The 17,803-nt window shown below is 38.6% G+C and overlaps 1 protein-coding gene across 1 annotated transcript; it reads left to right on the top strand.

The window, feature by feature from the left end:
* Nucleotides 1-1,607: 1,607 nt before the first annotated feature.
* Nucleotides 1,608-17,337, top strand: foxk2a (forkhead box K2a). The gene is made up of 9 exons (XM_023822651.2): nt 1,608-2,139; nt 8,769-8,963; nt 11,421-11,568; nt 12,751-12,897; nt 13,034-13,227; nt 14,630-14,829; nt 14,962-15,258; nt 15,435-15,602; nt 15,834-17,337. The coding sequence occupies exons 1-9, from the start codon at nt 1,844-1,846 to the stop codon at nt 16,028-16,030; spliced, it is 1,842 nt and encodes a 613-aa protein (XP_023678419.2). The 5' UTR covers nt 1,608-1,843; the 3' UTR covers nt 16,031-17,337.
* Nucleotides 17,338-17,803: the final 466 nt, after the last annotated feature.

The following is a 17,803-nucleotide window of genomic DNA, read 5'->3' as shown; positions in this document are numbered from 1 at the left end:
ATTCCTCCAGGTACTCTGCTTTTCTCCTGCATTCCAAAGACATGCAGGTACACGTCTCTAAAATGCCCATGGCGTGTGCCCTGCTCCAAGCTGCCCCCTGTCTTTTGCTTCCCGTTATAGGCTCCAGGCTCATCGCAATCCTGTCCTGGATGAGTGGGAGAGATGATAGATAGACGGTTGTATATTACTGAAGGAATTGCCCAGGTTTGTACAGTATTCTCTACACAAATACATTAGAACTTTCTGAAATGTTTAGATTCCTATGGAAAGACAGAAATTTTTATGAACATAGTTTATTTCCTAAATCATTATTTGACAGAGCAATATAAAATTTGGTGTACAATACAATATTGTTTAAAAATTAAAACACTTTGGAAAATACACATTTTGGAAATTATTGTACTGTTGAATATTATCTATCTCTAACTCCTTAACCTGGTCAAAGTAACAGGCTCCAGGCAGTGTAAGGTACACCCTAGCTCAAGTTAAAAGACTATTTTCATTACGTATATTACTAATAAAAAGCAATATCTGTTTTAATCTCTTCCTTAAGTGTTCAATGAAAGAAGTTTGTCAATATTTTTCCTAAAATCAAATCAAAGTGTTTGATGGTCTCTTACGGGAAAAAAAGATGACTGAAGTTTACCTAACATTTTCCTTTGGTAACGATAAAGAACGTTTTAGTTTCCGAGAAAATATGAGATTATACTCCAGCTCTGTCCTTTTTAAAAGTGAGTAAAACACGATACGTATTCACTTAGTCGTTAACGGTGTGCCCCACCCCCACCGCCTCCCCACTGTTTACAAACAGTACTTTCTGACATAGGTCACGTCCAGACTTTACTGATGATGTCATCGTAAAAAGGCACATGTCTGCAAGCCACATGTACCCCTTTCGCAAAAATACATGCATTTCTTGATGAAACACATTACTTGATATTTGTGTTTTTTACAACAGATATAATATGTCGAATTCTAAAAAGGAAACAATGTGCAGAAACAAAATTATATGCTCATTTCGAGTTTTTTAAAGCGTCAATTCTGGCAAATGTGACCTCCATAATCGACCAAGTCGCCCAAGGCATTCTGGGTATCACGATTTGTAAACCTAAAGCTGCCGCAGATGTGAGTCGTATACAAAAAGTGGCATGAACTTCCTAAAGATGAATTTAGCTTAAATCTAGACAGATTCTATTTTACGAGTATTTGCTTGTGTTTCCTAAAACGCTCCATGGATTAATATTCGTTAAAAATAACTATGATTGTTATAAATTTATGTTTTTTTTGGTAACTATATTAAACTATTAATGAAACATATCTACTGCTTTTCTTTGATTTTACCCCCTCGGAGAACTAATAAGTTCCTTTTTTCAAGTGCGACTTGTCGTTGTAGGTCAAAATCAAGATATTCTTTTAATCGCAAAAATGCCTCTCCATCACTGCAAAATTTCTACGCCGTCTTTTGCTGCTCGCCGTTTAATTTGCGTGTTAGGCCACGGTGCAACTAAGCTACGCCTCTAATAAACCGGTCTTGCTTTCATTCCCATTGGAGGTGAGGATATAACTCCATAAAATCTGCAGTTCCCCAGTGGTGATCCTGGTTGTCAGTCAAACTGAATACGCCCCTGTTCTGTTTGGTTGTCTCTTTCTCCTTCTCTTTCTCTGAGTTGCGGCGGTGGGTTGGAGCCGCTGTCCTCCTGATCTGGCACGTTCCCTGCTAAATTTTTCACTTCAAAAATTGGATTCCCTTTCCAAAAGCTCACCAGTTTGCAGCCCTGATCAAAACCTGTATTTAATCTAAATATTACTTTACAAATAATCTGTGAATATATCCCACAATAAGATGGCGGTGGTGAGCGGGGTCTCGGGGCCGGCCGTTGCCCGGCTCGAGGGCCGTGAATTCGAATACCTTATGAAGAAACGCTCGGTGACCATCGGTCGGAATTCGTCGCAGGGCTCAGTGGACGTGAGCATGGGCCATTCGAGCTTCATATCCCGGCGACATCTGGAGATTTTCACTGCCGGGGAAGATGGCACTGGTGGAGGAGACTTTTATTTGCGATGCCTTGGCAAAAATGGTGTGTTTGTAGACGGGGTGTTCCAGAGGCGAGGGGCTCCTCCTCTGCAGCTCCCACGAGTGTAAGTGGATAACCTTTCTGTTTTCCTTTTTACGTTATACGGTTTTTCTTGTTTTCTTAGTCTCTGAAGGCTTTAGCAGCCTTGATTAACATTTAGCATTGTATGGTGTTGCAGTTAGCCGAGCCACAAAACAACCGCTTCGTAAATATTTGCGAAGTAGCTGCAACCTCGCGCGCTGCAAATCTAGCTGGCAGTACTCGTGATTGATATGGCGTGCGTGTAAAAATCACGAAACACGTCGCTTTGTGCAAATATTTCGGCGTATCGTTTTCGTTTCTCGTGTTTAAATACGAGGCAGGCAGCCACATTAAGAAAGCACCCTCCCACCATGCATTTGTCCTCACAACTGCCTTGCAGAATGTTGTTATAGTTGAACAGTACCATCCGTCTTTCATTAGAATTTGAATGTGAATTTTGTGATGATTCCGCACTCAATTTTAACGGGAGGCGCCGTTTTGCAACATTTACTGTAATGTTGCATTTTTGCGTAATTCGGTATAACGTGGTAACTGTATTATCAGGGACGCAGCCGGCCAGTTTTACGGCGTGTCGGACCCGTGTAAACAATGAATGTTTTAAATGACAAGGCTTCAATTAATTTTGCTTAATGTGGCATTGCTGTCAGTCATGACACAGAATGTAGCTCACAATTTTCTCGCAATGCACACAATTTGAATTTATGTAGTTGTCCAGAGATATTCTTAATGCAACGTATGAAAAAATGTGACATGTTCATGAAATTCGGGTCGGCACACACGTTGGGGGATCTGTCACATGTATGTCACATGCACGGCGAGGAGCTTGAGCGTGTATATCAGAAATTAATATGCATCTTTAGCGTAGCAAGCTTTATGAAATCAGAATAGGTTGTTTAATACGCATGTTGAAAATTTTCACGCAATTTGGCAAAATTGTTAGAACATGTTACGGATAATTTGTCTACGGGTCTTTGACCAAGGGCGCGCACTGTAATGTTATGTATTAAATGCGTTGGGGTATTGAATTAATATAAATTAATGCGCATATTACTTTTAATTTATAATCTATTCACATGTTTCTTATTCATTGGCCTTCTTATACATCACCTTTAGTACGAGCGATTTCTTTTATCATGCTTGTATTGCTGAAAAAATATTCGTGCATATCCATTTACATGTATATCGCTACACATTTTTTAAATATTAAATGCACATAAACGTAACATCAGCCGATTTGAAGATCATTAGGTACTTAAATGTGCATATTAAGTCCTTGTTCGCTTACCAGCTGCAATTAAATTCCATCATGTTATGCTATGTCAAAAGTAATTGCACTCAAGTTTGCCAAAAGTATTTTGCATAGTATTTTCATTGCTGGCTTTGATTTATAAAGGTGACACTATTCAGTAGTCATTGGATACAGAATGCCCCCCTCCCCCCAACAAAATACAAAAAAGTTTGATCTGCATTACTAGTATTAGTTGACCGGTTTTAAGATTAGATCTAGGATTAGATAACTGTAACCAATGGGGGAACCTGGCTTGAATGAAACGTCCACCATCTAATGGTTTGTCCAGTATAAATCTTTGTAATTTGGGGGGGGGAACTAACTTGTACACACAGCATATGTACTCCCTCTGCTTTTGTCAGGGATGCAGCAGTTGCCATGCAGTCAGATGTTGTGTTTCTTTCAAAATGAACATCTCTTTCAGTACTCTCAGAGCTTTGGTTTTAACACGCTTATCAGCAAGGATGTCAAGAATTATTTTATAATTTTATTTATGTAATACTTTACAGGTTGCAGCTAAAGAAACTGATTTCCGGTACAAGCATAAATCAGTTCAGGTCACTTTTAGTGGATTTTTTGTTGTCATTTCTTTCTGCCTCTGCACATTGGTCTGCTCAAGTATCAAGGGATGCACACATCTGTGTCCCATTGTCTAGTGCATCGACTTAATATAATGATCAGTCCTGTATTTTATTTCCAAAATCGCTATTTTATAAATTAGGTTGTGGTGTCTACTCTTGATTCTGCATAGAATGATGACTAGAAAAAGAAGGAAAAAAAACTGTAAGATGAGGTGATGGAAAACGTTGACCTGAATAGGAGAGGATTCAAACTGTAACTTAGACATTTGTCTGTTTGTACCGCATTATACTTTAATGAAAATTATCTTATGCTGTTAGTAATTTAATAAGCTTACAGTAGAAGTAGGAACTTACTGTAATGTCAGCTTTTCTTTTATGATGGCCATAGTGATTACTATAACATGTAAATATGATTTGTGTTGCACTGGCCCCAAAGGAATGGACTGTTATATTAGGATTCTCTTATAGCCAGTCTTGAAGAGTGCAGCCTAGGGAAGGGAATTCAGAATACTGTTGTTTTTTTTTATCATGTTTTTTGAAAGGCCACAGTTAGGAGCTGACAGTAAAGTTTGGTTGTAAGGTATTGGTTAAATGTCAATCAAATTGTGTGTGAAGTTTTTGCAATGACATGACATTGCTACAAGTGTGGCAAAAGTGCATTTGTGAACCTTAGAATTAAGCAGTTTTAATTGTAAAATCTTTTTAGAATACATTTGTTTAGATGTAGGTTAAAGTTTTCTGAAACCATGAAAATGTGTACTATAACTAATTCCGAGTGTGAGCTATTATGGGAGAAGTTTATACTTTTCTCAGAGAATTAAGGCATGTTTTCTGTGGCTGGAGTTTAACCCATGGGTTTTTGTTTTGTTTGTGTTTTATGACTCACTTTTTGGAATGGAAATGCAATTGCCAAAATAGTGCAATGTTTCATCAGTACAGTATTAATGCCAAAATGTATGGTTTCTTAAGTGGCATTTCCATTAGATGGAAATGGGGTCAAGAAAAGGTACCATTTTCTTAAATTAATAAATAAAACTTCACGACCAAAGTCTCCTCTGAAGACTAAAGAAATTTGTCCAGTGCTTTACAACTGTAGCCACTCTTTTGTTCTGTCAGTTTACAAGTAAACTGGATATTGTATTTCATTAGCAGTTTTATTAAATAATTCATTTAAAAATCTTCTTTGGCCCTAAGGGGAGTGGCCACCATCTGTCCTGGTATGAAGGAGTTAAGTGACAGGTGTTATCACATTATCTGTCGTCATGAATTCCACCTGTCACCTGTTTCCAGTATTTAGATGGCTGTTCTGATTTTTTTTTTTTCCCCCTCCTTCCTCTGTCCCCACCTCCCTTTCATTTCTGGTAACTGGACCTCACTATTGCAGTGTCATATGGAGAGAGTTCTAGTTTTTACATTATTATTATAGAATATATAAAGTTATTTTCATCCTCCCCCAATCAAAAAATATATTACATACTAAATGTGCCACATACATCTAAATATTAAGGGATTAGGGTCAATATGGATTTATTGTAATATTACTTCAAAACATTTAGAAAAATCTGATTAAACTTGCAGTGTTTTGCAGATTTCCGGAGACTTAACTCAGTACAATTCGAACGGTCTACGTAGTTTATAAAAATACTGTATAATAGCATTGATTAGAGTAGACCATGCATACTAAATACCATCCTAATGCTAGGCATTTGTTATTTATGCTATGTTTAAAGGTTTCAAGAAAAGGCAATTAAACTTCAAGAAAATTCTGCATTTTTGTTTTGGTAGTTCTCGCAGAAGTTAGAGAAAATATGTGTCAACTGTGGCATGAATGTATGTATATTGCATGAAAACCTTGATATTGTAATACAAATTTCACACATAATGTTCTCTTTAAATGGGCCAGCTTGTGCGATCTTTATTTGACCTATAAATGTACCGTAAATCTAACTCCCACCTTAGTTTTATGTAAAAATGGACAAAATATCAACTCTTAATTTAACCAGTTGATCATATGAACCACTCAAATACTGTTTAACTTGACAAGCTTATGGTTTAGTGTTCTTAATTTCTGCTGCTGTAATGCAACAAAGTATAAGGTATTTTGAGATTCCGATTTCTTAGTGATAATAGCATTTTAGTCTGTTCCCATAAGACAGTCCTTTTCTGAATTAAAAATTAGCCAATCAACAACAAACAAATTTATTTTTGTCACAACATTACATCGTCTCAAAGCGCTTTACAGCATCCCCACCCAAAGCCCCCAGTGAGGAAGTAATAGGCGACAGTGGCAAGGAAAAACTCCCAAGAAGGAAGAAACCTTGAGAGAGACCAGACTCAAAGGGGGAGCCCATCCTCCAGGGGCCGGCAGGGAGAGTCACTTATTTGGATTTAATATGCTTGATCATATTAAATGTAAGTTAATGATGATTGGCAGCTTTTTTTTCTCTGTAGTGAGACAAGTTGACAGTCATATAGGTAGTTGGCCTCTCTGCTTTCAAATACAGTAACATGTAGTATGGAAAGCGGCTAGAGTAGCAAATCGCATGAAAAGGAAGAGCTGCCACTCGCTGCCTTCAGAATCCTCCTGGCAGGTTAACTAGACAGAAAGTACTGAACTCCAGAATGCTGTCCTAGGTTTGCCACAAAATTGTCGACTACAGTGACTGGCCTTATTATGTCTGGTGAAAACCAAATGCTGCACTGTAATCACATCATGGCAGTGGTCTGGTTTGGTGTTGAACATGTCTTGCTTAGTCAGATCCTTGATGGCTTGCTATTGTTGGAGATAATGAAATGTTCCATGTACCACAGAATGCTACAGGAGAATAACAGGGCATGAACTAATGAAGTCGGGTCAAGCATTATGGCGATGGCATGAAAAAGCAATGGTTTAAGAACAGTGAAAAGGGACATAGTTATAGTAGAGGCTTAAACCCTACTGACGTGTTGTGAAACTATGTTTTTTGTTTATAGCTCATGTATGTCACTAAGTTCTGCATGGAGTTTTCCCTGCTGCAGTGTGAGACTAATCAATAACTACAGGAAGTATAACCAGACAAGTCTAAGAGGGTGGTGTTGCTTTTCACATGGGGGCATTGGGTGTTGAATGACATGTTTTAGTTTTGTTAAATGAAGAGTCATTTAATTATTCACCCTGGTTCCCATTTATCTAGCAGACCTTTTACCATTAGTGTCAAGTACGCAAGCAAGACAAAGAAATCAATATTTGTTCACATTACTCTCTTGGGTGATTTTAGTTTAGCGTCACAATACCCAGCTTCTACCTCAATTAATCATGTTTAAGCTAAATTATTATACATGGGCAACAACAGAGTTTAGTCAGATGTATTTAATAATCTGAGATTATTATTTTATCATCTGGTAAAGTATCCAATTAGGTGAAAACATTTGTCAGTATAGATAGCCTGTAAAAGTTGTATAGCCTTGTTTTAAATTAGTCACACAACTTCCATGTGCTCAGTAATTACCATATGTTTGCGATAATGTGAGCTAGTAATGCATTCTTGTTCTTAACATGTAATGCTATCTGTTGCTGCTGCTACCTGCTATTGTAACGGTATAATTTAAATGTTTTGTTTAACACCGTCAAAGACATTCTTTTCACGCTGTCACTGGCTACAGAATGCTAATCTGTTGGCATTCACTCCAACCAATTGTGGATCTGAAATGTGAGCCAATTTTGGATTTTCTTGGAAAACTCTCTATTTACAAATGTTTAGAATTCCATCTACCACTTGGTCAATTACTAGAGCAGACAGGACATTATTAGGTTTTTGAAACTGGTTCACAGATTGAGAAATAAGCCCTTGGATGAAAATGACTGAGAAACCTCATCAGGAGAAGCAATGGATGGATTTGCTTCTGTGGATTTAATTTCTTGATTTCACATGGTCACCTTCACCTCAAGTGCAAAGCTGGAAGTAAAGTTACAGGCTTGGACCACAAACCCCCTAATCTCATTCCACATTTGTATAAATAAATAATAAAAAGGGCTGAGGTGGGATATCGAATTCCAAGAAGCAGTTTTGTTGGAAGGATACAACTGGATAGAGGGGTGTCATAGGGTGCTTTTCCACCACACCAGGCACCGTACAGTACTTTCCCTTTTCCATTGACTCATGCAAAAGCACTGGAGGTACACATTAAACTAGTTAACACATACTAGATAATGTTTAAAAAGAATAATCATTAAAATGGCAAAGCTTGCTGTTTTTTTTTTTTTTCTCTCTCTCCCCCTATGGCAGAATAAGAATGTTTTAGCAAAACCTTTAGACCCTCTGCGCTATAATGTCTGCACAGTATGAAAAAGCCTGATCTCCATCTAGTTCATTAGCGATGTGAGAATTGCATGTGCATAACATACAATGTTAGTAATATCGTGCATGGTCCAGCCCTATAATATACTATAGCCATTTTTCTAATTCAGTTCAGAATACCCTGCCTCGTGTTGTGATGTCATTCATTGTTGGTATCAATTTTTATGCTATTGGAAAACCAATGTCTTGATAATGATGAGTAAATTGGATTACTTGATATTATAAAATTTTACTTTGATATATGAGCAACATTTGGTTAATTTATGGAAAGTCAAGTTCTGTTGCATTCTTCCATGTGTTTTTGTTTTTAATCTGCAGAGAACCTGTATGAATAATTTCTCCAGTTTCGAATGCCTGAAGGATGGTTTATTGGTTTGGATTTAATGAAATTTAAGACAATGAATGTCCAGAAAAGCAAATGTGTTTCTCTCCCCCCCCCCCCCAGGTGCACATTCAGGTTTCCCAGCACAAACATAAAGATCACATTCACAGCCTTGTCCAGTGATAAGAAGGAGAGACAAGAAGCACCAGAGTCTCCAGTGAAGCCAGTCCAACCCCAGATATCACCGCTGACCATAAACATTCCAGAGAACATTGCCCACCTGATGAGTCCTCTGCCTTCTCCCACAGGAACCATCAGGTAAAGCCCTAGCAGTCTGGTCCCTCCTGATCAACCCAGTCCATTTCATTTAGTGAAGCCTGCTGTTTTATTACACAATGATTCTGTTTATTGGACCAATTAAAAGCTATGCAGACGCTGTATGATCCTCTCATGGTTTTTGTGCAAGCAGTTAAAGGTGATGTAAAGATGGATTGTGCAAGATGGCACCTAAAGTAAGGTTAAGGAGCAACAACTGTGGCACAAACTTTTTCCCATAAGTATGCAAAAAGGCTGCTTTTTTTACTAAGGGTTTAAATATCAAAAGCCTAATTCTTCAATGTTTTCTCTAAGGTTAATTTGCTTGATAAAGATAAGTTTTGGCCGTTGCGTGTTCTGGATGCTGTTTAAGCATGCATAAGAACACGTATGAACCATGCATAAACTAAATTAAAGTAAAATGGCAATGGTATATTAATGACTGGACTATAGGGACAAATACATGTCACTAGCATTTTACATAAAAATTATATATTTGAATTGAATGCTCATCAAAGATTTATACAAAATGCATATCCTGCAGTTAGAGATGGTATTTGGAACTTTGGGAAGTGAAAGTGGTACATGTAATTTATTTATTTATTTATTCAATATATTTCAATAATTTACTTGATTTATCATTTTTGTAACTGAGTGATGACACTCCAGAATGTGTTCTTGCATTGATATTCGTCTATAAGACAAACACAGCCACATGTTTAAGACTTGGTTTGATATCTCCTCATTATGGGAAACAAACAGTAAAAAAAATAACTATTGCATATTCTGACAGGGATGTACACAAAAGGTGAAAAATCTGGAGTGTTAATTGGTATTGGGGCCATGAATATTGGACAGACGACAATTAGCATTCACTTGTGCTATAGAAAACCGGCATTTAAGACGTGTTCGGTAGTAATGGGCATAGTGTTTGCCAGAACTCTAGAGGTTAATGTCTACTTTTTCGGATTTATCCTATAGTGTGAGCTGTTATGACTGGAGTAAAGATCACTTTGTAAAACTGAACTACCTCTTGTAATTCTACATGAACTGTTGGCTGCAGAAAGGGTACATGTCTGTACTTTGTGTTGCTTTAGTTTGTATGTTTATACAAAATGAAAAATTTAATACTTTCTTCTTCTTTGCTTCATTTAAAGTATTTTTACTTTGCCTGGTTTTGTTAAGCTTTGAATTGCTTAGTATTTGTGCCATTTTTCAAATACCTGAAAGATGGTTTACTGGTTTGGAATTAATGACATTGAAGACAATTAATGTCCAGAAAGGCAAATATGTTTTTGACCCCCCCCCCCCAGGTGCACTGAATAATATTGTATGTAAAGCTTCCTCAAAAGGAGTTTTGTTTGAAAGCTTATTTAGAGAGCAGTTGGTGTTTCCTTTGCTGACTGTACTGCTTTGGCAGTTTTTATAGAAACGCCTGGAGATCCTCCATTGTTTTGGAGAATAATAGGCAGTGATAAGTGAAATTGTCAACATGGTACTGATGAAATGCTTTCCTAAACAAATCTCTGAAAACTGATTATTTGAAATTCAGATTGTGGTCTGTTTCACTCTAGAACTGAAGTGTTGTACTGTAATTTAAAAAAAAAAAAAACCTTTGTGACAATGTTCCTGGTTTTCATTGTTTGATGCCCATTTTGAGATCAGCTCTGAATGTTTATCATTTGTGAGGAAATTCCCATCCAGGAGCTGTTTGCTTTTTTGGTACCAGCTATTTTAAATGTGTGCCAAACCAAATTTTATATTATGTTAAAAGGCCACTGTGGGTAGAACTTATGTCCGCTTTGAAAAGCTGGGATTTATTAATTTAGGTTCCCAGTAGTAACTCTTGTATCTGTGTACCTGTAACTTCAGTATTTGAATGAAATTATTTCTATATTATGATATTCAAAAAAAGTATACATCTGCGTCTTCTCCCAAGTTTTCTATGAATCTTTGATATGAACATTTTGTCTAAATGATAGTAGTGCTTAGTGAGAACTTGGAGATAAATAATTTTTACATACACCAGAATGAAATTAGCATTCTTTAGTGTAGATATACTTGTACTAAAAACTAACAGTCCTTTTAACTAATGTTATTTCTGGCAGCCTTTTTGTCTTGGCTGATCACTCATGCTGCTTTGAATACTTGAGTATTGTGGTTTTTGATTAGGTGCTGACATGACAGGAAGAATTAATACAATACATGTCACAGTTTCACCTCCGTATATTTTTCCCCCTTGTGTAAATTGTATTTATTTCACAAAACTTTAAGGGAAATGTTGCTGGCATGGATATGGAAATCTGAGCAATGCTTTCTATGGAGAGCCTGAATTGCCTATGGCTTTATCCATTCTTTCACACTCTGTTAATAGTATTTGCAAGGCCTGCGATGCTGAGAATGAAAATCACAATCTATTCATTTCAACCTGAACTGTTTTATTGTCTAAATTCTTTTCAGTGCCGCCAATTCTTGCCCATCAAGTCCTCGGGGCGCGGGGTCTTCCGGGTACAGAGTGGGCCGTGTCCTGAGCTCCGACCTGCAACTCATTGGGGACAATTCCCAATCGGAGAATGACAAGGAAGCGTCAGGTGGTGACAGCCCTAAGGTAGGTGTGAACCATCTCCACGTAAAAAAAATATCGAGATATTTGGCTTTGTAGCAGCAACGGTACGCTTACACCACGAGTGGCGAGAGCATCGAAGCGACCGTAAATCATTCATACGCTATGGGTGGGCACGTTGCGAGTGCGGCGTGGCACTATTTGGGTGGTGCGAGCATCAAAATTAAGTTGAAGCCAAGTCGACTTTATGATAATGAGCTATGGCAAGGTTTGGCGGCAACCAGTCGGAATGTAGAAACACTCTGCTAAAGAAAACACGCGTGCGTAGACTTTTGTTCCGACCTGACAGTTTCCGAGCACAGTGGAGGAGAAACTGAACATTGCTATAGCGAGTTTTCCAGTTATGACGTGTCCCTGTTTGCGTACAGGCACATAATTTAAAAAAAAAAAAAAAAAAAAATGGACCAAGGTGTCTGAAATTTTGGGTGTTCCAAGTGAGTTGAAGTGCATAATATATTTTTGTGAAAAAATGAAGTAAATTGATTGCTATTTTTGGTGCCATAGCATGCAAATCAATGTGAAGGGTCAGTAACGTTACTTATTCATGACATCAGCTTGTCTTAACATAATTGCGTGTGCTTTGACAAATTGATATCCTATTGGCAGTCAGCACAAAGATAAGCTACACTTTTGTTTGCTTTGCGGCCCCTTTAGAAAGTTTGCTTGACGTAGCATTCTGAACGACCTTGTCCTCACCGACTACATCAGAGCGTCCACAGCATTTGCTAGCATCAGAGGCAGGGTGACCAGAGTGAAGGCTGACACTTTTAACAAGGCGGGGGCTAAACTCTCTTAATTTTAATTAGCCTTCAGTTGTCCATTGACTTTCTATACAAGTGGTTTTATACAAGTGAGATTTTATTTATTGGAAGTTCTTTGCGGTGGGCATTCGTTTCTCTGGCTAGGTTCCCAGTATTGAAGCCAACAACATCTGAGGGAGGCATGAAGAGCCTAGGGAAAGGTTATAATTTCAGGAAGATACTGCTAGTCAGGTGTGGTGCTTATCTCAGATAGCTTAGATAAATATCCTGCTGAATTGTGTCATGAAAGGGCAACACTGTAAGCTCTGCAAGTTCCTTTAATTTTTTTGCTTAGTATGAATAGTATAATAGTGAGAGCTATCTAACCTAATTAGTAGCTTATTTGCCTTCCTTTTTCTGAAAACAGGATGACTCCAAGCCTCCTTACTCCTATGCACAATTAATAGTACAAGCCATCACAATGGCACAAGATAAACAACTTACACTAAATGGAATATATACCCACATCACAAAGAACTACCCATACTACAGGACAGCGGACAAAGGCTGGCAGGTAGGTTACCATGTTTCTTTAGTTTCACAATGAAACAATTTGACACTAAAATAATAATAGTACACTTTGTCAATGGATTTGAGCAGCTAAATGGCACTGGTTCAACGCTAACACTAATACTGGCTTTCTGTTTCAGAACTCAATTCGTCACAACCTTTCACTGAACCGTTACTTTATTAAAGTGCCCAGATCCCAGGAGGAACCGGGCAAGGGCTCTTTCTGGAGAATAGACCCGGCTTCTGAGAACAAGCTCATAGAGCAGGCCTTCCGCAAGCGAAGGCCTAGGGGTGTTCCCTGTTTCCGAACCCCGCTCGGTCCCCTGTCCTCCAGGTAATATTGTTAATCAAGTTTTTTTTGGGGGGGGGGGGAGGGTGAAATATTTGAGGAAGCATTGAAAAATGTACGACAAGGCAAGAACTGAATCTTCTTGCAGGTTTCTGTATTGGGACTGTTAATGTTTTGTCAAAGGGTTGCTAGTGCTACCACCTAGTGGTTGTATTTCACTCAAAATGACATGATTAAGGGTCCGAGCACTAGCAGCGCTGGATCCCTCTTGCTTCCTGAATTATAATCACAGAGCAGTGCTTACTGTTTACTAGGGATGTAACAATACACTTAACTCACAATTTGATACGATTCTGAGTTCACGATAAAGTTTAACAGAATGAGCTGCAGACAGATTTGTTCAAAAATCCTTTATCTTTAATCTAAACTGTGCAAAATGTGTCAAATACTGTTTAAAAAAAAAAAAAAAATTCCAAATCAAAATACATAATCTTCAAATAAACGGTAACGCTTTACATTAACTGCACCTTCATAATGCTTTTAGATTGCATTCATAAAACATTCAGTACACCTTCATAATGTATTCATTAAGTATTCAGAAATCATTCATAAACATCATGCATGTATACCTTTACATCCTAACATCCCTTAACAGCTATAATATACATTAATAACAAATATTATGTAATAACAAACATTATAATTGTATAATCATGTAATGTTTGTTATTAATGTATATTAAAGCTGTTAAGGGATGTTATGATGTTAAAGTGTACTTGCATGCTGCTTGTGAATGTTCTATGAATGCATTATGAAGGTGCACTGAATGTTCTATAAATGCATAATGAATGCATTATGAAGATGCACTGAACATAAAGCGTTACCAAATAAACTAAGGCTTGCATGTGCAGCTTTTTAGTGTGGTTTGCCCTTTTAATAATCTAAAAAAACTGTGGTGCCGGTGGACATGCTGAAGCATATCCGTTGTGCTATTTGTGTTTATCAGTCTTTTACAATGTTTGCATGCAGTTTTTGTTGTCTGTGCTTTTCTCGCCATTTTCGTTTGTGATTACCGGAAACCTAAAATGCTGCCACACCGCCGATTTAAGATCGGGGGGCGTGTCCTCAATTTCAAATTCGCTTGCCATCTTGCATTTGGTCAAAACCAAAAACTAACTTACGACGTCGAACTGACATCGTGAATTCAAGTGTAATATTATACCAGTTTTTTTGTTAAGTAAAGTACCGTGAAATACTCCTAAAGTAGATTCATTTTCCACATCAGCCGTTTTAAATCGTCATACATTTATATCGATTTTTAACTGATCCGCGATTCATCGTTACATGCCTACTGTTTACACTTTTTAAAAATCGCATAAAGACACAAATCTGGACTGTAAACCTGCACGTTTGTCTGATCGGAGTCTGCTTCCCATCTCTTTCTCAGGAGTGCCCCAGCATCACCTAATCACTCTGGGGTTTTGTCTGCCCACTCCAGTGGGGTGCAGACCCCAGATAGTCTATCTAGAGAAGGTTCCCCTGTCCCCATGGAGGCAGAACCCATTCCTGCACCTACCCCAACCACCGCAGCTGTCCAGCCTAAACTGGCTGTAATACAGGAGGCCCGCTTTGCCCAGAGTGCGCCTGGTAAGGGGCTGGAATACTGCTGGCTGTATCATCACACCAAACACCATTGCCTTACGTTTGGCTGTTTTTTTAATATGCATGGCACTAAAGGAAATAAAATATTTTTCTGTGTTTTTGTATTCCTTTATCCAGGTTCACCTCTCAATAGTCAGCCAGTTCTAATTACAGTTCAGCGGCAGCTACCCCAGGCTATTAAGCCTGTGACCTACGCTGTGGCCACACCCGTGACCACCTCTACTTCCCAGCAGCCTGTCATGCAGACGGTTCACGTCGTCCACCAGATCCCAGCCGTGTCGGTCACCACTGTGGCAGAGCTGACGACTGCCAACACCTACACCGTAGCTGGCCAGGCTGTCGTCACTCAGGCCGCTCTGGTCAACCCGCCAAAAGCAGAACCAGAAGAAAATGGTGAGCATAAAGAAGTCAAAGGTAAGAATGGACCCCCCCGCCATATTGGTTTACACTGAAAAATATATGTAAAGGTTCCACAAAAGTTTTGTTTGAAAGGTTATTTACAGGTCAGTTTTGGTTCCTTTGGTGACTTACTTTTTAAACGTCTTTAGTTAAAGTAGAACCTGTTCCTGCCATTACCCCTGCTCCTGTAGGCACTGCCAACCGCATCATCCAGACCTCTCAGGCCACACCACTACAGACTGTTACGATTGTGCAGCAGGCCCCCCTGGGCCAGCACCAGCTCCCCATAAAGACCATCGTGCAAAATGGCACCCATGTAGTGCCCGTCACCGCTGCCATTCCAGGATCGGTCAGCACCGGTGAGTAGGACGACCATTTCACAGTGAGCTGTCTCTTTGCTGTTGGCTTGGATTTTATTTTAAAGAGACTGTATCCACCACAAAAGTCGTGATTTGTCAGTGCTTGTTTTATAATTCCTGTAAGTACAGAAACATTTTTTTTTTTTTTTGAGGTTATCACTAGAAGACCGCAGTTCAGTCAGTGAAATGTGCCGCCCAGTAAGAACTAACCCTTCCACTTTGTTTCCACAGCTGTTGCAAGCCCTTTGCACATGCTGGCCACCCACGCCTCTGCCTCGGCCTCTCTCCCCACTAAGAGGCAAAATGGCGACCAGGCTGAGCAACCAGAACTCAAGAGGATCAAGACTGACGAGGGGGAGAGCATAGTGATCGCTGTGAACGTGGACAGGCCTGCAGCGGTGGTTGCCGAACAGAGCAGTCAGAACTAAAGGCTACGTCTTGACCGTACTGCCGTCATTTTTTTCCTCCGCCTTTTATTTTTCCCTCCCATCCGTATGTACTCCAAGGTGCCAAAAGGAGAAAATAGATTAAAGCATCTCTGAACTTTGGAATGTTACCACCCAATGGGTTTAAAAGAAAAGTGACTCTTAAGGGGGAAAAAAACGGAAAGGGACAACCGCTGGATAGACTGAAATAAGTAGGTGAAATTAAGACGAGTGACACAGGAAGCCTTTAAAGAAAAGAAAGTCCATTTAGGAGGTAAGATGAACTTGGACATCCAGACTAAGGCCCACCAGGCTGTGCTGCACCTCTGTCACAACTACCTCAGTGCAGACTGGGATTTGGGAGAGGGTCAACGGCAGGTCAGCCCCCTCGGCTCAGCACCGAGACTCTGGATAAGCGGAATGAAACCCACACGTGTAATGACAACATGGCTTTGCGTAAATCCGGTTTTAAATCGACAGCATATTTCACTAAGGGAACTGACATGTGGAGCCATTTCCTGTATCTTGGCAGCTAGCCTTCATGTTGACCTACCTAATGCAGTTGTAGATATGCAGTATTTTGTTGTTCATGTGGAACTTAGGACTTCTGGGTGTATCTTCATTTCTCTAGGCACAAAACAAATCCAGCAAAAACGGCAACAAAAAAAAGGAAACGAGTATAAATAGTGAGATATCTTACATTTCAACCAAAATCCCTCCACGTGTGCATTGGACTCACAAACTGTGTTTTGTTATGTGGACTTTTCATGTTCAGTGAAAAATGAATGTAGGTTTGTTTTTCCTTTTTTATTTTATTTTTTTTAATCTATCAATGGAGTGGTTTGGTTTTTGTCCATTCTGTCAAATCAAAATGAAGTTTCTTTATCACATCTACAGATATTCATATTTTAACAGATAACAAATAAGATATAAAAATATCTCCATATGTAGTTAATCAGATGTTTCAAGCTTGCATGTAACTAATTAGAGAAAATGTACCTGAGCCGATAACAGAAAATGAAACTGAAGAAAAAATACCTACTATGAATCTGACCAGTGCTGCACTTAATGTTTTCTTATCGTTTCCTTTCTTACTCCTTGTTTACCCCAGTATCTTTGCCAGTGTTTACTCTGTTGAAGTTGGCAGTCTCTTGCTTGATTATTTTTATTGTTTTTGGCGACCGAAAAGTCTCTTCAGATTGTATTTGTTCAGAGGAAAAAAAGTGATGTTCTGCTTAAGTGGGTAAATGCTTTTTCTTTCGTTTTTTTTTTTTGTTTTATTTTTTTTATAAATTAATTTAAAAACCTTACATGAGGTCTAGCTTATTCTCCATGTCGCACTAACTCCTATGCATGAGGAAAGACCAAATGAACATCTGTGAATACTGAGCATAGCAGACTGGTTAGGAAATGAAAGAATAAATGGACCAAACACTAACTGCTTGCCTACATTTTCAAAGAAAAAAGGAGGGGGATGAGCAGTGGACCATCTGTTCAGATAGTTACACACTTTATTTGTATTTCATAGGACTTTGGACGGCAGATGTAGTTTAATGGAATTTTAACTCTGGCACAGTTTAACATAATACCTAACCATTAATTCACATTTTTCAAATATTATCGGCAGGTGGTGACTTGACTGTTTTGAATTCAGGTTTCAGGAGGATTACTGTTGTTCTGTTTAACGTATAGTTGGCAAGTAGATACCAGCCTGTATTAATTGATTCAAATGGAATGTTAAATTCTCGCTAAGACACTAAATTATCTAGAATGTCA

This window comes from Paramormyrops kingsleyae, chromosome 5, assembly GCF_048594095.1.
Source record: "Paramormyrops kingsleyae isolate MSU_618 chromosome 5, PKINGS_0.4, whole genome shotgun sequence".
NCBI lineage: Eukaryota > Metazoa > Chordata > Actinopteri > Osteoglossiformes > Mormyridae > Paramormyrops > Paramormyrops kingsleyae.
The sequence above is the reverse complement of the archived record's forward strand: the minus strand, read 5'-3'. Positions and strand labels throughout refer to the sequence as shown.